The 22,697-nt window shown below is 35.8% G+C and overlaps 2 protein-coding genes across 2 annotated transcripts; both read left to right on the forward strand.

The window, feature by feature from the left end:
* Positions 1-276: 276 nt before the first annotated feature.
* Positions 277-2,463, forward strand: LOC149562555 (uncharacterized). Its single transcript, XM_089826045.1, has one exon. The coding sequence runs from the start codon at positions 277-279 to the stop codon at positions 958-960; it is 684 nt and encodes a 227-aa protein (XP_089682171.1). The 3' UTR covers positions 961-2,463.
* LOC149562556 (zinc finger protein STOP1 homolog) lies at positions 1,057-2,463 on the forward strand. Its single transcript, XM_089826044.1, has one exon. The coding sequence runs from the start codon at positions 1,057-1,059 to the stop codon at positions 2,221-2,223; it is 1,167 nt and encodes a 388-aa protein (XP_089682170.1). The 3' UTR covers positions 2,224-2,463.
* Positions 2,464-22,697: the final 20,234 nt, after the last annotated feature.

Consider the following 22,697-nt stretch of genomic DNA (forward strand, 5'->3'; position numbering starts at 1 on the left):
ATTAACCTAGTATTTCGTTTGGATCAAGGGTATGTTTCTGGTGAAGGAATCTGTGTATGTCGCTAACAAGGTTCGTAAGATTCTGTGCTAGTTGAGGTGCAGAACATTTTCCTAGATCTGGAAGGGTGGCGTTGGGTTGTTTTCATCTATAAGAGAATTTGAAATCTTATTCCTATGTCCCTAGAGATAAAAGGAAGTCAACCTCCTGCTTAGTTTGTTCTTAGATAATTGCCGATTATTACCACCTGTGAAAAGGGTTTGTCTCTTGTCTGTGACATGGAGCCTCAACCACCAGGTTCTCCTAGATGTGGCAGAGGTGACGGGATATCGAAGTTTTCACTCCTCGGGCAGCAGTTCACTCGCTATGGCTCTGCTCCTGCTCAACACCAGGGCCAATCTTCTCAAGTGGCAGCACCGCTTGGTTTCTCATTGGTGCCCTCCCTGTCTCAAACTCTTGCTGCCTCACATGCTCAGATGGGAAATCCTAGCCACGGTGGAAACAATGGTGGAAATAGTGGGTCAGTTAGATCGTTGTCTAACCTCCAGCATCATCAGCTGGGCCCTTATGGCTTAATAATGTATGGCGCCCATGACACCAACCATAGCAATTTTGAGGGGAACACCGATTCAAATGGGAATCCCGCTCAAGAATGTAGTCCCCAAGTTTTATCGAACACGCTGTCGGTTCTTCAACAAAAAATCCAGGAGCTACAGTCTGTAGTGCAATTTATAGCCCAGGGAGATAGTCATTCGGGCAAGTCATCCACCGCAATGGCTCGTCAGCAGGTAATTGCACAAGTTACTTCAATAATATCTCAGTTGATAGTGTCTGCCGCCAGCATGCTTCCTTTTCCTCAGCAGCAGTCTGTTCTGAACTTATTTGCGGCACCACATCCTGCAGATCTCCAGCAAGTTCGTCTTGTGGGGACAAGTCCTGGTTTGGGGTCAAATTCCTTTTAGCAAAATGGAGCTGGTAACTCATCGACGAGTACAACAAATGATCCAACAAGTGCAAATAATTGCTTTAGTCTTCAAAGTGGTTTTGGAGCACCAGGTATGGAGGGTCTTGGGGCATTACCGTCTCAGCATTCACTTGGGCCCAACTCTGTAAATGCACTTGGTACACCAATTAATTCTAGCAACAATAAGAAGACGCCTATGGGAAACACAGATACAAGCAATTGTCAGAATGGAAATGGAACAACCAATCAGAGTGGAGATTCTCTATTTACAACACAAGGTTCAGGAGGAGGAGACGGTTCACTTGACGACAATGATGCCAGTCTAGCTGCGAGAGATGAAGATGATGATGGTGAGTCAGAAAGCCTTCCCCCAGGATCTTACAAGCTTGTAGAAATGGATAGAAATGAGATTCTAGCAGAACATACACACTTCTGTGAAATTTGTGGTAAGGGTTTCAAGAGGGATGCCAACTTGCGAATGCATATGCGGGGCCATGGTGATGAATACAAGACTCCAGCAGCTCTGGCCAGACCAGAGAAGTCTCAGGATTCAGCTCCTCTTCAGCCAAGGCGATATTCTTGCCCACAAGATGGCTGTAAGAGAAACAAGAAACACCCAAAATTTCAACCCTTAAAAACCATGCTCTGTGTCAAAAATCATTACAGGAGAAGTCATTGTGCTAAGATGTACACATGTAACAGATGCAAGAGTAAGAAATTTTCAGTTGTAGCAGATCTTAAAACCCATGAAAAACACTGTGGTCGAGATAAATGGCAGTGCTCTTGTGGCACCACATTCTCAAGAAAGGACAAACTTTTTGGACATATTGCTCTATTTCAAGGTCACACTCCGGCCTTTCCTCCTAATGAAATGGAAGGGAGCAGATCAACAGATCAAATGGGAAAACACAACATTGGTAACTTAGGAACAGCCTTTGCGAATTCCCGCAGTAATGTTCCAGGAATGCTGGCAGGTCCAGATGTTGTTGGTTGCAGCTATGGAAATAGTGACCCAACTTGCATTGATCCAGGAGCAAATAGAACACTGATGGAAACAGCCACGGGTAACAGATCTGTCCATGGTCAGACAGGGCTTAAAAATATTGGCTTTTCAGACGAAGGCGGTGCACAGAATATTGCAGTGGATACTTCAAATCCAATCACTGGTTTTCCTTCTTCGACGCCGGGTCTTATAGCAGGGCCATTTATGTTTCCAGGGCTGCTGTCTGGCAATTTTCTTCAACAAAGTGGAGGGAATTAGAATTCCAGTTTTCTGTGTTGTGTGCCAATTGAATTTTGGATCGCAGTCACCATGGAAACTATTAATCTTGAACTTATGCAACGTTGGTAATGAAGGAACAGGGAATACTACACCATATTTCCAAGGTGTTCAATCTTAGCCGCGCAAAGCTAAAATATGTCTGGTTTTCATGCATGCATTTAAATCTTTATTGTAAGGAAAATGAATTCTGGCATTGTAAATGAAGCTCTATGTTATCTATCTCTGATGTTTTCCTATTTAAAATATATGTTTTTTGACTTGCACGTATAAAAAGATACTATTCCCGAGTTAAGAGACTATATTTTTTGTGGGTAGACATGTTTATGGTTAGAACTAACTGCAAGTTATCCTTGCATTCTGTACCAATGAAATTCCCAATGAAACTATTGTGATCATGATAACTTGCTGGAAGTTTGAGCTAACACAGAGGTATGACTGGTTGGTCAATCTGCTGCCCTTCGGTAGGATAGTAGGTGGCAAAAGAATTTTCTGATAAGATGGTCTCATTCATTGGACACTGGTGAGTCAACTTATTTAATTATGCTCAAATTTCTTATTTTAATTGTGCTCTCTCAAAGCAGAATGCAGAAAGAGTGGAAATATAAATTGGTACTGTGTATAAGATAGAAGTCCATTTAATTTAGAAGTCTGGAATTATAATTATAGGTTTCAAATTCCCTCATTTCTGGTATTTAAATACTTGACTGTTTATGAAGGTATTACCATGCGAATGATATTAAAGAAATTTGGCCATTGATTATCCTTCTCATAGAGTATATAGTGGGCTTTACCTTATCTGGTGGATTAAAGAATGCTCGAAATATAGACTCAGAAGTGATGAGAAGAAAGTAGAGGACATGCTGGACAAGAAAAGTGCCAAGAAAGGAAGGACTGTAAAAGACTGATTATACTTGTTGGTCCTTTTTTATATTGAGATGTATGTTCTAATCCTTGATTAGAAATTGGTTTTTCTAGGTGCCCCTTGTTGGCCTGTATTGATCAGTGAAATGTTTTTTTTATGCTCTCTGGGAGCTGAGTTTTGTAGCTTTTGTCATTCTGGCTGCTCATCGGAGCCATATTTGTACCTTTTTCGTGACATAAAAAAGCTTTGGGCATTGACACATACTTTAGGCTTTAGATCTCTAGTTGATTCACGTATCTAGTTGTGTGTCTTTCAACAGAGACTGAGTTTGGTCATGGTCATAATATTTATGATTCAGGCAAATCCAATAAAATTTGACAGAAATTGGATCGAGTAATCTTTTGATACAGGCTTGCTGAGTATTTCTGAGCATCTTGCTTTTATCTAAAACTACAAGTTATATGTATCAACCAGATAGACCTAATACTTATCAGGAGATTGAGATTGGAACTGGCGTGGGAGATGGGGGCAGGTACTGATATGCCATTAAAAAGAATGAAACTATTTAGATTTTTAAATTAGAGAAAACTATACAATGGCTATTCAACTTCAAAAAGATAAAATACTTCAAAAACTTTAAAAAATAATGTTTTTAATGTACTGAAATAAATGTTGACAAAAAGGAAAAGGGAGATTCTTTTTATAGTCTCTGATACTAGCCTTATGTTTTTGGGTCTACATATGGTGACAGCAATACGGGGAAAGCTAACTTTAACTTTATCAATATTTGATAATCATCATTATGTAAATTGTTACATTATAAACGGTGTTTCCCCAAATTTCTGAGATGGACAGATGTAGGTATGTATGCACGAACTATTGAGGATGGCAAACATTTGAATAGTTGTGGTGGGGTGACTAACATAAGACCTGAAAACAGTTAGAAGTAGCAGATTTTTTTTTTCCTTTAAAACAGTGTCCTGTTTTTGCAATGGCAATCCTCTGCCTTTATGTTTGTAGGAGTTCTTAGCATATTTTCATATATATCTTAGCATTTTTTCATATAATTTTTTTTTTGTGCGCCAAATGGAGCAGGCTGTCTAGTCCTGAAAATGTTGATGTTTCCCAAGACCCTGGCACATTGGAGACCCTTGAAGATGCAATGTCGTGTAACACTAACTATAAACTGAATCACCTAGAGGCAGCAAATGGAATATCATTAAAAAATGGAATATCGTTATTTAAAAACTTTGGCATGGGGCTCAGATGATAAAACTACAATGTACATAGTCAGCTCAAGTTAGCTCAATCCTTTTTAATCTCCTTCATATTAGAACCTTGTTGATTTGAACGAAAACTCTCTGCTAGGGAAAAAATCACACACTTCTATTAAAAAATAACAATAATTACATGTAATAGTTTATTTCTTAAATTCTTTTAACTCTTGCCAACTAAATATCAGCACTTCTATATATAACTTCTCTAGGAAGTTCCCAATTTTCAAGGGAAATCTCTGGGAGCCTTACAGAGATGCAAAGTAAATATAGTCTCCGGACGTCTGAGTGTCCCCATATGAATCTCCAACATGTGGACTTCTTTCTGATATGATGATGATCGTAGACGGGTTGGAGGGGTTAATGTACAAGTCCTAGGTAAAGATGCACGTACTGGATGAATTCATACTAGATATTACTGAACTGATTTGTTGAGGTATATTGAAATTGCTAAACTTGACTGATTGTATGAAGGTATAATGCACACAGATTGGGACTATAAGTTGGTACTAATGAGTATGTGTATTAAGAGAGGAAGCTGTTTAATTGAGTCTGATGAAGTATGGAATTCTGTATTAAACTTAATATAGAGTCGAACCATGTATCATTCTATATGGCATGAGTAATTGTAGAGTTTAAATCTGCTTTGTTTTCTCCAGTCTTTAATTGCGTTATTGGGAATGCAAATATGATTGTGTGCATCATTGGTACAGCACTTGAAGATTAAGAAATTCTTTTTGGGTTTGTATTTTGGCTTGATTCACATAGACATTTAATGTGGTTTTAAACATAGGGTTGTTAGTTTTGTCATAGGTACAAACCTTTTAGACGATCAGTACATCTTAGACCTATGTCACTAGGGTTGGCGAATTTCATATATGATGAAGTACGAATTTTGGCAAACTTTTATATAAAATTCGCCATGTGTTTCGTACGGAAAACGTCAAATGATAATTTTTATGCTTTTTGTAAAGCGTCTTAGGGTTTTCGAGCTATTTTTCTATTTGAAACATTGCTAATTGTGCACGCAGTTGTCTGTCAGCAGCATATAGAAATGCGATTGTTAAAGATTCTTTTTGTGCATTTGATGTTGTTTGAGCTGTAAGGACGGAAACATAACAGACAAATCTTTTGTATTAGCAGTTGCGCTGACTTTCAGCCACCGTTTGAGAGTAAAGACTTGTAAGCTGCATTTGTTGTTGTGATTCCTTCCATTTACGATGCACAATTCCTAATCTTTTATGGTTGCACTACAGGTGTGTTCTTCCAATTCCATGTGAGTCGAGACTTTTGTGTAGCTGAGTGGCGAGCATTTGTGTCTTTTTTATTATTATTTCTTTTCTTTTTATGCTTGTTTCATCTATCAAGTTTTATCAAATATTTTAAATTCTATATAATGTGTATTTGTACAAATGTTAAATATTGTTTTTTTAATCAAATTGTTACATTTAAAAACATTCAATTTCAATTTTCTAATTTTAAACTATTTATAAAAAAAAATTTAAAAAATCAAAAGTACTTAATATGATATGGTTTTATTTTAAAAGTAGTACATTTAAATATTCAAATTAATTTTTTTAACTTATTAGTATTGGTTTTTTAATAGATTTAGTATTATTTTATTTTTATAATTTTAATTTTTTATATTATGTATATTAAATTAATTTGTTAAAATTTTAAAAAAGAGAATTTGTTCAAGGCAAATGCAATGTCAATTTTTTTCTTTTGTCAAACTTCATCTAAATTTTTTTTTATTGAATTCGGAACTTTATGACTCAGTCTTAGACCATGTACAATTAGTATTTTGTTGAGCATTGGTTCGGGAAAACTCTCCATTTTGCTTTCAACTTTTCATCAATGTTTTGAATTGCACTCCACGATTCATCGCCAGTATAAGAACTAATACATGAAAAACTCTCAAATATTATTCTCGCAGAAGCTTTTTTCAATCTAATGAACTGTGAATAGCTCGTCATGTACATTAAATATTTCTTTACCTTTGTTACCTCACGATGTTTCATACTTGCATCCATTCTTCAACGACCTGATGTTTTTTTGGCAGAAAGACAGCATATTATTTAGCAGTCTCGCTGAAGACAATTCAATAATATATCTTTCTCAGGAGGGTCCAATCTTGATGTGTCCTATTTGGTGATCATTTGATATTAGAAGAAGATAAGTATACTACTGGCATTTAGTAGTTGGTGCTTTGAAAGAAAATATCCGGCAGATGATGAGATGAAGTACAATGGCACGTTTGATTAATGGATCTTCTGGATTTCTGTCAAATTTATACTGAATTCAGGTGAAACATCTTGTTTATTTTATTTTTGTAGAGTAGATCTTATCGGTGTATCATTTTGAGGTTCCTCGGTATCTTATCATTTCAGTACTTCAAATGGTTGGTTTTAATCTAAGTTACTAGATTCTCTCTAGCAATCTTCAAAGTCTGGTCCTTGTCAAATTTTCCTGAAAATCTCTTGCAGAGCTACGAATTGGCTGTAAATCTTTTTGAAGTGTTTTTTAAAATTTCTTTGCTTAATTTGGTCTTTTCAATCCTTGCAAATCCTAAGTGACCGCTAAAAAGACAAAAAAAGATAGTCTATATGTCATTTATGCATTTGCCAATGAAAGTGAGAACTTGCTTATAGGGGAATTCCAGACTGACAAAGGTAACATCGAAATTGACGATTGTAGAGGGATGTCTAAACAAAAAAATATGAAATCTTTGAATCAGGAGCTTAAAATTTGAATCTCAACTTTTGATCTAGCCTGGTTAAAAATAGAAAATAAAAATTTAGATAACTGCACTTATCTTTTGACAATTCCTTTCATTCTCACCTGTTCTCTTGATATGGAAATATGTTCCATGCATGTGACCAAGAAAGTGTATCATGTTCTATGAATGGCTAAATGATGCAATTGATATCCTATTGAATGAAACATAGCTATGGTGGTGTATTTTGCTATGGTGCATTCTTATTAGCATAGTGATGTACTGACAACTTAGATTTTAATAATCAGTCTTGGTAAACCTTGTTTTTATTTTTAACCCTTTCAAACACTTGAATATCTTTTTTTTTGTGAACCTCTTCAACTAAGAGTCGAGTGAGCAGTATTTCTTCTGTCAAAATTTGATTGGGGCACGATCTCAGTCTCAATTTTTATAGTGTCAGAGCCATGCACTCAGCAAGTCTTGATCCGTGGTGAGCTTATTCAGAACCATTCAACTTCACCGACAGACCAAGAGCCTATACATTTAGAATATTTTAAGTTACTAATTATTATTTAAAATAAACTATTAATAGATGATCTATTAATATTTGATCACTTTTTCACTTAGTCACCGATTCGGGATACGAATCCGATTTGGGCATGTGAATCGGATTCATGAATTCACAATTTTTTTTTTCCCAATTAAGATTCATGGAGGATTCGTGAGTATATATATATATAGTTTTAGAACTCTGTATATTTCTTTCAGTTTCTAGTATATATAATAAAAAGGGTCATTTTTAAGATTAGAGAGCAATTTTGTTTTAAAAAAAAGTAATATTAAATAACTTAGATCCACTTAAAATCGTCAATCCTTGAGGATTCATGCAGATCTGAGTAGGATTCTTGTTTTACACGGCGGATTCATTGGGATTCGTGGCACTAATTCCAATCCAGATCGGATCTAGATCTGGATCCAGCCTCTAGGGCATGAATCCGATAACTAAGCTTTTTCACATATAATTAGGAAATACTTCTGCTCACCAGGGTTCAAGTTCAGGTTATCAGTGCAGTGGGTTAGATGATCTCTTATTAGTTGTTATTTAAAATAAACTATTAATAGATGATCTCTTAATATTTGATCGCAGATTGTATAGCCCACTGTTTCACATCTATAAGTGCAGGGAATTTCATAAAAAAATGTTGTGGGTTTTGAACATAGGCACCCAACATAATGGTGCCTTTAAGCACGAATCATTTGTCCAAGCATCAGAGCGGAAAACAGATATATTAGGGAGAACGGCTGAAAGTGGAAAATCAAACGGAGGAAAAGCAAAGCGGTCTGGAGTATAGGAACTAATTTTTAAAAACAAGATAATTATTTATTTATTTTTGACGAGTCTGGTAGGGAGTGTTGGGAGAGTTCATGCAAAACCCCATAATCCATACGGTAAATAATAATGATGGCAAAGGCATAGGGATCGAAAAGATGAGAAAGAGCGCAAGTACGACTAAAATATCAGTGCATTTTAGAGGTAGAAAAGGAGAAACACAATTAGAAGGAATAACAGAGAAGCCCCATGCTGGGGTCTACTGCTGCTATTTTAAAGATAAATGTTATGTTATCATATTCTCGTTAACAGTCTACATCACATTTAGAATCTCTTTCTAAAAAACAGAGGCTACTATTGTTTAAAATGGTCTGTTTCAGCCAGAGAGAGGGGCTAAACTATGCAGCCATTTCATATGTTTTCTTGCCACGTGTGTGGAAACTATATCCGCTCTCCAGGCTTCTTTTCTCTATTATCTCCACTGTGACTTCATGTGCAAAATGCTTTACAAAATCTCTGGTGGAAAATGAGCAATAATGAAGGAAATTTTCTTAAAACAACCGACACAGAGAATTTAGAAAGTCTGTTTCGTGGGAACTACATTACAAGTGAATAGAACATGTTTGTGGGAATAAACATTGAAGCAACAATCGAGTCAGCCATACTTGTGATTTTGTCTGGCATTCGGAATCATATAATAGGCTAAAAGCAATAATTAGGGATATGACAAGGTTATTCATAAACATCATAAAGTATTAAGTATGTAGTTCAATACTAGATTGAATTTTTTTTGTTGCATACTGCTCTTGCTTAGGCAGTTGGTCTCATCCGGTTTTTCATATTAAAATCTGATCTATGTTGTGTAATTTTTTTTTTGGAAGGTTTAGAGATTTTTTTTAGTTAAGAGCTAAAGATTGAGGGGTGTCTATTTTCTCAAAATCTATCTGGGAATGATCCTGGTCTCATCTCTTGTGCTGTCATAGTCATACGTTCAGCGGAGTTTCATCTCTGAAAGCTCATTCAAAACCATTGAACTTCACCAATAGACCTGTTGGTAAACAGATTTGTCATTGCAAAAATGGCCCAATGGAGTGTATGTGGCAAACTCTTCACAATAGTTGGATAGGCTCTTGATATGCGACCTTCCTTTGCATTTAGAGGGGCAGCTCTCTCGTATGATATAATTTTGAAGTTTTTCAAATAAAGATGAAATCAAACTTTAAAAGATAAATAGAAAACTATTGATGATGAATGCACCACACGACTCCAAAACTTTCCTGGACTAACTTAAAATTGTTAATAACAACAATCAAGATCTATGCTTGAGAACTATTATTGGCACAATTCTGATCCAAAGATTCATAAACATCTGCACAATACTGTGAGAATGCTCATTGCAAAGAGAATCAACAATTTTAACAATTTAGATTTTGAAAGAAGAGAACTCAAATCACATTTTCTCTTATTTTCTTGCACCAAGAACCTAAGAGGAATTTCTGATTACAAAGACAAAATTTGTACACACTTTCTAAATATCATCTTTTGATCAAAATTTCAGCATAATGTTACTTTTTTCTAAAATCCAAAAAGTCCCTTTACAAAGCCAAAATGATCCCTTTTATAGAGATAGAGGTTAAAAACTACCCTCTTGTGGTTAATAACCACCTCCCAATCACATGTTTTGGGAGGGGTTAATTAACCTCTACAAAATTAAGCCCAGAATGACACAAGTCATTGATTATAATGATAGAGAGTTAAAACCATTACATCGCCTAAAGGATAAGGTATTTGTCTTATCAAAATGGCATGTACAAGAGGATCCCTCTTCTTTAGTGAGATGGGTCCCCACTATGTAAGACCACAAACTTTCCAATTCAATTGGGATTGTCTTCAAATCTACAAAATAGAGAACATTGTTAGAAGAAATAGTTGGCATTTTCTCAACACTTGGAACCCAAGAGAGTTGGCACTATCTTCTTTGCACGAGCATTAATTCAACTCTTCCATCATTAGAAACTCCTGAAAGGAATTCTTGATAAAATTGATGAATCTCTGAGTCATTCTTTCAAACAATGATAATATGGCCTTCAATGCATTTGATCAAACAAGTCAGATGGCTTTGAGGCTGTTACACCTCCATCTTGGTTTCATGGCACTGTGCTATTCATGCCACACACATCACCTCCCATGTTCTTCATGGCACGTCCACCTATATTTCACACTCCCATTTGGAAAAGGTTGCAAAATTGAAAATCACTTAATCTTATTGGTTGGAGCTATGAGAGCATTTTGCCAAATAGTTCATGTGCTTGGCCATGGTCCAGTTGAGGATGAAAAACTCGGATCAAATAACTCTCGTGCCTTATTTTTGTTTGCAAGTGTTGTTGATCTCCATGTGTTCGGGCTGGAAGATGAAGGGAGGCTGGTCAAACACTTCACATTCTTTGTCTATGATTGGGTTGATGCACAAACATTTTATCAAATGGTTAATATGCCTTGATTATGGCAATAACAATGTTCTTCGTTGGAAGCTACAGGTAGGAGCGGTGAATTACTTAGTCAAAACAGATCATGTGTTATGCCTTTGGTTATACTGATGGGAATGATATCAAACAATTTGCATGCTTTATCTCTATTACTATTCATATGTCGCAAACTGGAGTGTAGAGGAGTTTGTAAAGTAGGCCACATGCTTGGATTTTTCTATGGGCCTGGCTGTTGGAAATGATATATGGAAATGGTAAAGAATGTTCTCAATCATTGTTTTGTCATTGATGTCAAACTTGCTACTTGCAGGAATGACAATTGCTTTAGTGATCCAAATACTATCAATTAGTTGATTGACAAGGAGGAGGCAATCAATAAGATGTAACTAGAACACCTAGAGAAAGGTTGAAGTTATGATGTTGTAATGAAGTACAAGGATCAACTAAACCATTGATGAAAAAGTGTATTTGATGACATACTATAAGATATAGAGAATGGGCACACTGAAACATATCAAAATGTAAGGTTTTAGCTAAATCTTTTGTAAAGCCCAACTAAGTTCATTAGAGAGAGGGAGCCGAGCAAGCTAGTAGGTGCTGAACAGATTCCTAGTTGAAGTCGAGCAAGTTCAACTTCAGATGCCGAGTAAACTTCAGATGCCGAGCAAATACAAGTGCTGAGCAAATACAAGTACCGAGCAGATACAAGTGCCGAGGAACACAGAGGTGACGAGCACCAGTAAACCAATAGTGCCGAGTAACATAGATGTGCCGAGCATCAGTAAACCAATAATGCCGAGTTGTTGCATTATTTTGAAAATCAAAGATTCGCCAGATCTAAGCTGACAAGGTTGTTATCTAGAAGTTTGTGAATTAAATGGAAGATAAGAATGATGAGCTGGTGGCACAGAACACCATGTAGAATGTTTTTAAAGATACAGCTGGACTCTAGACGAAGTTTCTATTTAAGAGCAAGATATGGGGTAGATACATTGTATCCTACCTAATCCATTTGAAACCCTAAAATTGGAGAGGAAAAATTGAGTGGAAAAGGCAAATCAGATTTCTATTTAAGGAGTCATAAGTTCATGAAGAAAAGAGAGAGAGAGAGGCGGTCAAGCATGAAAGCATAAAATGCTGAAGGAGGTGCTAAGGAGGAAAGAGAGCATAGTTACTCTGTTTCATTAAGAAGACCCCAGATATGGATGCATTGGTATGATGAGTAAGAAGACTCAAGGAGATGAAGCTTGAGAGGAAGACAAGCAGTCAGAGCTGAAGTGATTGAAGCCAAGCAAAAGATTGAATTGAAAGTGTGATTTGAAATCTGCAAAGTATGTTGTAAGTTATATCAGACAAAAAGTCATTATCGTTACTCTCTAGCAATTGTAACATTTAGCTTAAATCCTATGGACTTAGGTTGGTTTAATAGCCATGAGATAAATCCTTTAACAGGGCGACATTCCAAATGAATGTTCTAAAGTTCTTTAACCAAGCCCATTCTTAACAGTTTGGTGAAACCCTCTAACAAGGTCACATTTAATAGTGTGTTGTAAGCCTTTAACAGGGCAGGCTTTTAACAGGGCATCACTTTAGAAGAGTGAGAATCAAGTAGCATGTTACTGGTGGGTTTTCCCAAATTGGGTTTCCACGTAAATCATTGTGTCATGTGTTGATCTTGTATGTTGATTTACTGTAACTTGCTAATATGATTGATTTAAGTTTGATGGATGAAAAGTGTATGGATTCATTAAAAGTAGTGAAAAAGTATTATTAGGGCATTTGGACCTTGAATAACTGATTCACCCCCCCCTCTCAGTTATTCTAAAGAATTCTAACAATTGGTATTAGAGCAAGACTGCTGATTCAGTTTAAAGGGACTATAAGCATAAAAGATCAAAATGCCTAAGAGAGAAGTTCCCAAGCTCAACAAAGACAACTTTGTTGCATGGCAAAGCTTGATGAAGCTACATCTTGGATCCATAGGAGATTATGCCCAAAATTCAATTGTCACTGAACATGTAGATCCAACTGGTACTCTTACTACAGAAGACATGAAAAACAAGCAGGAACAAAATTAGACAATGTTGGAGATTGCCTCTGTACTCAACTATGCTGAATTTGATGATATCAAAAGATGTGACACTGCATTCAAAATGTGGAAAGCCCTATCAGACATCTATGGAGGAGATCAGAATGTACAAAGAGCAAAAAGAGAAAGTCTCAGAGGGAAGTTCGATGATATGAAAATGGAGGAAAATGAGAATGCTGCTCAGTATGGCGCAAGAATAAAGGAAGTGGTGAGTGCAATAAGATGTTTGAGTGGTCAATTGGATGAAGATACTGTTAATAGTAAGTTCTTAAGAACCTTTCTCCCTATCTATGCTATTAGAGTATCAGCAATACAAGAGCTAAGATGTGTACCAAGAAACAATCTAAGTTTTGAAGGTATAATAGGTAGACTCACTGCATTTGAGTTATCTAATTTTGACAACTATAGACCAGAGAATGTTGAATATGCTTTTAAGGCCAAGTTATCACTGAAAGATGCTGAATAGGTGAAATCAAAGAAAGGAAGAAAAATGAAATATGTATCCAGTGACAGTAGCACTGATGAGGAAGATGTGGAACAATTGGAAGCATTGCTTGCTAGAAGATTTCACAGAGGTAAAAGAAAATTCAAAGGTAAGATGCCTATCATTTGTTTCAATTGCAATGAAGTAGGTCATATTGCTGCCAGGTGTACACAGAAAAAGGATTACAAGGAATGCAACAAAAACAAATTCAGAAGAGATGATGACAAAAGAGATTACAAAGAAAAAAGGCAAGAAGTGTTATATTGTTGAAGAAAATTCTGATGATAATGATGATAAAGTTGTTTATGTAGCCATGAAGGATCAATCTGATGAAGAAGAGCTTACGGCACTAGTAACATGTATGAACAAGAATGATAGGTGGATCATAAACAGTGGATGCTCACAACACATGACAGGAGACAAAAGTAAGTTTGTTAACTTTACTCAGCATGATGGAAATAGTGTTAGATTTGGTAATGATGCTCCATGTCAAATCAAAGGAAAAGTTTCCATTAGGCTCACAGAGAAAATTTCATGTGATAATGCATACTATGTTGAAGGATTAAACTACAATTTGCTGAGTGTCTCACAGTTAGGCAATATAGGATTCAAAGTAGAAATTGGAAACAAAACTGCAAAAATCTATGATACTGATGGTAAACTGATAGGAAAAGGAGATCAAACAAGGGATAATTTGTTTTACCTTGATATGGATGATGGTTCTTGTTTTATTGCAAAATTTGATGATGAATGGTTATGGCATAGAAGATTATGTCATGTCAATTTTGACAATCTAGTCAACATCAGTAAAATGAAGAAAGTCAGATGTTTACCAAAATTGAAGAAGCCTGATAATATCATGTGCAAAAAATGTCAGCTAGGAAAGATGACAAAGTCAAGTTTCAAAAGCAAAAACTATACATCTAAAGAAATACTTGAGTTAGTTCATACTGATTTATGTGGTCCAATGGAAGTACAAAGCTATAAAGGAGATAAATACATAATGTTATTTGTTGATGACTATTCTAGGATGATGACTGTTATGCTCTTAAAACAAAAATCTGATGCTTTTCAAATGTTTAAGTGGTATATGGCTAGAGTTGAAAAGGAAACAGGAAAGAGCTTGAAATGCCTAAGATCAGACAGAGATGGTGAATTCACATCAAATGAATTTGAGATATTTTGTAATGATAAAGGAATCAAAAGACAAACGTCAGCTCCTAGAACTCCCCCACAGAATGGAATTGCTGAAAGAAGAAATAGATTTGTGATTGACTGTGCTAGAACATTAATGATGGAAAAGACCATTGCTCTAAAATACTAGAGAGAAGTTGTAAGTGTAGCTATTCATACACTGAACCGAGTACAAGTCAAGAAAGGTACAAATACAACACCTTTTGAATTATGGTATGGTCACTCACCCAATGTAAAACATTTCAAAGTGTTTGGTTGCAAATGCTTTATCCTTAAAGATGCTAGAAATGGAAAATTTGATGCAAAAAGTGATGAAGGCATATTTCTTGGTTACTCCACTAGAAGTAAGGCATACAAGTGTTTGAATACTAACACTAACAAAATTGTGGAAAGTGCAAATGTAAACTTTGATGAGCACATAGAAGTTCAAACTGAAGAACCAAAGAAAATGGAAGAGTGCAGAACTTTTGTGTATTCTTATAAAGGAATGCTTGTTGACGAGGATAATGTCAATCAAATTGAAACTCAACAACAAATTTCAGTTTCAGCCGAGTCACAACCAGTGAATGCCGAGTTGCATTCAAAAGCAGAGTTGCAGAATGAAGAAAGTGCACAATCTGATTCTGAAGACAGTACACATGAAATAAATGAAGAACATCCTGGCAATGAAGTGCATAGTGATCTTGAATTTGAAAGATCAAACATGGAAATAACGACAGAGCCAAGATTATCCAAATATGTAAAAAGACATCACCCTGCTGAACAGATAATTGGTGACAAAAATGCAAGACTAATGACAAGGAACAGATTGAGACATGAATCATGTCTGATCAACAAATCTGAACCCAAGTCATTATATGGTGCATTACAGGATGATGACTGGTATAAAGCTATGGAAGAAGAGATTGATCAAATAAAGAAAAACAAAACCTGGAGTTTGGTTCCTAGACCAGTTGACAAGAATGTGATTGGCACCAAGTGGGTATTCAGAAACAAGCTAGATGAGAATGGTAAGATTACCAGAAACAAAGCTAGACTAGTACGCAAGGGTTATGCTCAAGAAAAAGGACTAGACTATGGGGAAACATTCACCCCTATTGCTAGAATGGAAGGAGTAAGAACTTTACTTGCATATGCTGCATATAAAGATTTTAAAGTCTATCAGATGGATGTAAATTCTGCTTTTTTAAATGGTATACTAGAAGAAGAAGTCTACATTGAACAATCAGAAAGATTTGTTGATGAGAATAACAGGGATATAGTTTGTAAGCTACATAAAGCACTCTATGGTTTGAAATAAGCACCTAGAGCATGGTATGAGAGACTTCACAAGTATCTAATGCAAATAGGATTTGAAAGAACTGATGATAACAGTGACATGTATATCAAAGTAGAAGAAGGAAAGGATATTATTGTATCTGAAATCTTTGTGGATGACAGTGTTTGGAGGAAAGGAAGTGCTTTGCAAAGGCTTTGCTGACAAAATGAAACATGAATTTGAGATGTCTATGTTTGGTGAGATCAAATTTTTTGTTGGATTGCAAGTACATCAACTCAAACATGGTATATTTGTGACACAATCAAAGTACATCAAAGAGATTCTTAAAACGCTTGGATTGGAGGAGTCCAAACCAGTCAACACACCAATGGCAACAGGAAATAAGCTATCCAAAAATGATGAATCAGCTGAAGTCAATCAAACAATGTATATATCTATGATTGGAAAACTACAATATGTTGTACATAGTAGACCAGACATAGCATTAGCAATTGGAATAGTGGCTAGATTCTCTGCTAATCCTAAAGAAAATCATCTCATAGCAGTAAAAAGAATAATGAGATATCTTAAAGGAACTGATAACTTTGGTTTATACTACAAAAAGAATGGAAAAATTGAGCTCAATGCATATACAGATGCAGATTGGGGAGGCAACATTGATGATAGAAAAAGCACAAGTGGAGGTGCATTATTTTTAGGCAAAAGACTTGTTACCTGGACTAGCAAGAAACAAACATGCACATCCCAGTCCACTGCAGAATCATAATATGTGGCAGCAACAGTCAATTGCACAAACATTGTGTGGCTCACACATCTATTGAAAGAAATGAAAGAAGAGGTAACAAAACCTATGATATTGTATTGTGATAACACAAGTGCTATAAACATATCCAAAAATTCAGTAATGCATGCAAAAACTAAGCACATCGCAATAAAATATCACTATGTCAGAGAATTGGTAGAAGACAAACAAGTGAAGTTGGAATACATTCACACAAAGGAACAAACTACAGATATCTTCACCAAACCATTGCCCACGGATGCTTATGAATATCTTAGAGGCAAGTTGGGGGTAATACCCATAACTCAAGCAATTTAAAGCAACAAGGAAGCTGCCCTGCATCACCGGCAATAAATCATTGAAATATCAGAAGAATGATGCAGAGGATAACAACAGGAGCAGAAACTCCAAATCAGTCACAAGCATGGTGATAGAGGGAGAAAACAACAAGAAGCCAAAGCTTATATTTTGCATGATAAAGATGTTACATCTTTGGCATTTATGTCAAAGAGGGATAAATATGCAGAAACCTGATCAATACAAAGCAAGAGGGAGATATATATGAAAGAGGGAGATATATGAGATCAATAGTAAAGATGCAACAGCCAAGACAAGCAGACAATGTATACAATCTTGGTGGTAACTAAGTTGATTAATTGATCAGTTTGGTTTGCCATCAATTCCAAAGAGGGAGATTGTTGGAAATGATATATGGAAATGGTAAAGAATGTTCTCAATCATTGTTTTGTCATTGATGTCAAACTTGCTACTTGCAGGAATGACAATTGCTTTAGTGATCCAAATACTATCAATTAGTTGATTGACAAGGAGGAGGCAATCAATAAGATGTAACTAGAACACTTGGAGAAAGGTTGAAGCTATGATGTTGTAATGAAGTACAAGGATTAGCTAAACCATTGATGAAAAAGTGTATTTGATGACATACTATAAGATACAGAGAATAGGCACACTGAAACATATCAAAATGTAAGGTTTTAGCTAAATCTTTTGTAAAGCCCAACTAAGTTCATTAGAGAGAGGGAGCCGAGCAAGCTAGTAGGTGCTGAACAGATTCCTAGTTGAAGCCGAGCAAGTTCAACTTCAGATGCCGAGTAAACTTTAGATGTCGAGCAAATACAAGTGCCGAGCAAATATAAGTACCGAGCAGATACAAGTGCCGAGGAACATAGAGGTGCCAAGCACCAGTAAACCAATAGTGCCGAGTAACACAGATGTGCTGAGCATCAGTAAACCAATAATGCCGAGTTGTTGCATTATTTTGAAAATTGAAGATTCACCAGATCTAAGCCGACAAGGTTGTTATCTAGAAGTTTGTGAATTAAATGGAAGATAAGAATGATGAGCTGGTGGCACAGAACACCATGTAGAACGTTTTTAAAGATACAGCTAGACTTTAGACGAAGTTTCTAGATAAGAGCAAGATATGGGGTAGATACATTGTATCCTACCTAATCCATTTGAAACCCTAAAATTGGAGAGGGAGAATTGAGCAGAAAAAGCAAATCAGATTTCTATTTAAGGAGTAATAAGTTCATGAAGAAAAGAGAGAGAGAGGCGGTCAAGCATGAAAGCATAAAATGCTGAAAGAGGTGCTAAGGAGGAAAGAGAGCATAGTTACTCTGTTTCATTAAGAAGACCCCAGATATGGATGCATTGGTATGATGAGTAAGAAGACTCAAGGAGACGAAGCTTGAGAGGAAGACAAACAGTCAGAGCTGAAGTGATTGAAGCCAAGAAAAGGATTGAACTGAAAGTGTGATCTGAAATCTGTAAAGTATGTTGTAAGTTATATCAGATCAAAAAGTCATTATCGTTACTCTCTAACAATTGTAATAGTTAGCTTAAATCCTATGGACTTAGGTTGGTTTAATAGCCATGAGATAAATCTTTTAACAGGGTGACATTCTCAGTGAATGTTCTAAAGTCCTTTAACCAGGCCCATTCCTAATAGTTTGGTGAAATCCTCTAACAGGGTCACATTTAATAGTGTGTTGTAAGCCTTTAACAGGGTAGGCTTTTAACAGGGCATCACTTTAGAAGAGTGAGAATCAAATAGCATGTTACTGGTGGTTTTTCCCAAATTGGGTTTCCACGTAAATCATTGTGTCATGTGTTGATCTTGTATGTTGATTTACTGTAACTTGCTAATATGATTGATTTAAGTTTGATGGATGAAAAGTGTATGGATTCATTAAAAGTAGTGAAAAAATATTATTAGGGCATTTGGACCTTGAATAACTGATTCACCCCCCCCTCTCAGTTATTCTATAGAATTCTAACACTGGCAACAAAATTTATTATAATTATTTAAAAAAAAAAGATATTCAAATTTCTTCACCTATTCTTCCACACTCACCCGTGAATATTGACTCCAATGGTAGTGCATTGAGGAGCATTATGTCAAACAGTTTGTGTGCAGGCCTTTGGTGCATTTGAAATCCATATGTGTGAGGGAACTTCTAAGTTGCAAATATATTAAGGTGGCAGGTTGGTATAGAAAGTGGTTCAGGCCTGCCTTGCTGAAGAGATGTCCACTCTTTGCATCAATCTGTTATCGCGAACCATCAGTGCTTCATATATTATCTTTTGTACATAATCATTATACCTTTACCTTCTGCATTGGCATTGTGAGGGAAGAACAAGATACTTCAATAAGACATAGCCTGGAGCATGATGAAAGTTGTGAAACATCACAATAGAATATTCGTACTGCACCATCTAATGGAGGGGTAATCATAATCTAAGAATTCAAAACTACATACCAACATCATCTACACTTGATCATTGAGGTGATCTAAATATTAACTCTTGTTCCTTATCATTTGGAGAAGGAAGTTAATATCCGTCTCAAAAATACGTGTTTTGAGTCTCTAACCTTAATCTTTTTGGACAAGAGGTTAAGGTTAACGATTCAGAATACGTGTTTTGGAAATTTATCTTAACCTCTTTGAAGGTTAATTGTTAAGATTTTGATTGAAAATACGTATTTTGGTTCCTTCCATTAACTTGTGACAACTTTTGACTCGGAAGCTGGATTTTGGAAATTTGAAGTGCTGGATGGAGCTGGGAATGAGCTAGAGATATTTGAAGGGCAAAATTTCTCAAAAACTTTGAGTGTAAGTGATATTCCAAGAATAACCATAGCTCAAAAAGGTAGGAATTGAGGCAATTTTGATACCAGGCAACAATTGGCTCTATCAGGGGACAAGAACTTTATAAGGACAAAACTCAAATCCAAAAAAATTAGAACAACGCTTTATTTATTGGGTTGTAGAGTCACCTGAGGAACCACTTTGCAAGCACCAAAAACAAGACAACAGAAAGGAAAACCCAAAGCAACACAAACTCCTAACTAGACTATATACAAGGTAGGTTTCCCTACCTCCAGCGAGTCAAGGTATAATCATGCAAATCCATTGATTGGATGGGGAAAATAAATACCATGGCATGCTAACATGTGGAAAATTTCAGATTCTTGTGGACTCAAATATAAGCTGGCTCTTGGAATTCCAATTCTGAGATTCATAGCATGTTTTGCCTCTCTAGATAAAGGGACACATCCAAATAACTAGGTTTCATCAAAGATCTCAAACTTCAAAATCAATTCTGTTTCCTGTTGCATGTAATTGATGACTTCATTTTGAAAGATTTGAAGTGTAAGGCTCTTGAGTTTCTCAATGCATTTTTGATATTCTCTTGTGCTTGGAAAACCCTCTTGTTGAGTTTCTAGTAGTTGGTCATTATGAAGTCCTGAATTCATTTCTGACACCAGACACTCTTGTTTTTCCATTATCATGATCATGGTTGAATATTTTGTAAAGTTATTCCGACTTCGATGCACATCCGTGTTAGGTTGAATCTTTCCATGATCCATTTCTTCTTCCTTGTCTTCCAAAAAATCATCTTGAATTCTTAGTTTTTGCTGAGTTACATTGATACCATCGTCAACATAGTTGGTCATAACTTCAAGTTCCCTTTCATCAATATCAAAATTCTTCTTTTGAGGGTCCTTCTGGTGGTTAAGACTAGTAAATATCAAACCTTGTATGGGATTGCCTTCATATAATTTGTGATGGGAAGTAACTTGTAGAGTTATAGCCATTGAACCTTGTCTTTGAATACCAACTTGAGAATCATTAGTAAAAATGCCTTCCTCTAAGAATAAAGGATTAAAGTAAGCATTTTCTTCATAGAGGAAATTAGTATCCAATGATTTTGAGCACAAGCTTGGAGTAAATACATCATACAAGTTTCCTTCATCAGATTTCTCCACATGATCCCCTACTAATTCATTACTTCTTTTATCATGGTTATTTTTTCATAGAAGTTCTTTGGCATAGGATTTCCTATTTGATGAAAAGGCTCAAAAAGAGGATTTCTTTGACCTTTGAATGATCCATAGGATTTTAATTGCATTTCCATTGGACCAAAGGAACTTGTCTTCATATCCATATAGCTTTCATTTTCAATATGTTCAATGATATCTATGTCCTTTTGAATCATCATTTCTTCTCCAAGACATCTTTCATGAAATGTGAAAGTTGGCATGCATGATAAAGAATTAAGGCTATATGGTTCATCTTGTTCACCTAGAAGCTGATTATTAACTTTTCCATCAATCGATCTTTTAATCACAAGCTCATTGATGTCATCAAAAGTAAATGTCTCCATTCCGACAAGGAAAGTAGATATTTGTAGAAGTTCATTGGTGCTTTTATCTTTGTCAATAGTAGTGGTTTTAGATTGTGCCATAACATTTGAAGTATTGATGTCGTCAATAGATTCATCATCTTGAATGATCATGGAAGGATGAATGGGAAGATCTTCTCCACATAGGAAGTCATCAACTGAAGCATCAAGGCACCAAGTAGGAATAAAGTATTATGAAATTCACCTTGATCCATATTTCCCTCATCTTCAATCATATGTTGTGTAGTTTCTTGAGATTTTGATATTTGTTTTTCTTTCTCATTAGGATCGAGATGATTGAATACTTTCTCTTGGATTTGGAAATTTTGACAGTGATGCCTTGATACATTAGCAAACCCTTCTTCTCCTATAGATTCTATTTCTCGACCCTCTACTTGATTAGACATAGAACTCCCATCTTCTTTCATGCATGGAGATTTAGATGAGTCCTTTCTAACATTTGGATTGGGAGATGTTCTACTACCAAGAAAATAATTCTTGCATGGGTCTTCTTTCTCAAGTTCTCATAGTGTTCGAAGTAAAGAAGAATGTACTTTGTCAGGATCCAGGTGTGCATTTCTATAAAAGCTTCTTAAAAATTCAACTTGATTGGGATCAATGGAAGTATGGTTTTGATGAGCAATAGGTGTAGGCATTGGGACACCTTTTTGACTACCATTCCTTGATTTACATGAACCATTTTTTTGATCAAAGTCTTCCTCATAATTACATGTGGAACTTTTTCCTGAAGATGATTTTGGCTTGTGAGAGAAAAACTGATAATCTTTACCATCTTCTTCTTCTATCTTTTGCAAAGTTCGGAGCAAAGATGGATGAATCTTTTTTCGATCTTGTTTCTGTCTATTATAGAAACTCTTCAAGAAGCTAGCCTGCCTAGGGTCAATGAAAATCTGATTTTTTTGAGACACAGGTGTATGAGAGACATTTTTAGTATTCTTCATCGGTGATTTAGATGAAGCACATTTTTAAGGCCTTCTTTATCTTTATATGTTGAACCTTTTCTCAAGAAGGATTCTTGATCATGAACAAGAAAACCATAATCCTTTTCCATCTTCTTCTTCGATCTTTTGCAAAACCTGAAGTAAGTGGGGATGAACCATTTTAGGATCTAGCCTCCTGCCTCCATAGAAATTCTTCAAGAATTCAACTTGTAGAGGCTCATTAGAAATCTATTTCTTTGAGTATGAAAGGTATTCCTCGTCACTGTTGCTATCACTGTCACTTTCA

Source organism: Cupressus sempervirens, chromosome 4, assembly GCF_028749045.1.
Source record: "Cupressus sempervirens isolate cs-2001-9-10 chromosome 4, ASM2874904v1, whole genome shotgun sequence".
Lineage (NCBI taxonomy): Eukaryota > Viridiplantae > Streptophyta > Pinopsida > Cupressales > Cupressaceae > Cupressus > Cupressus sempervirens.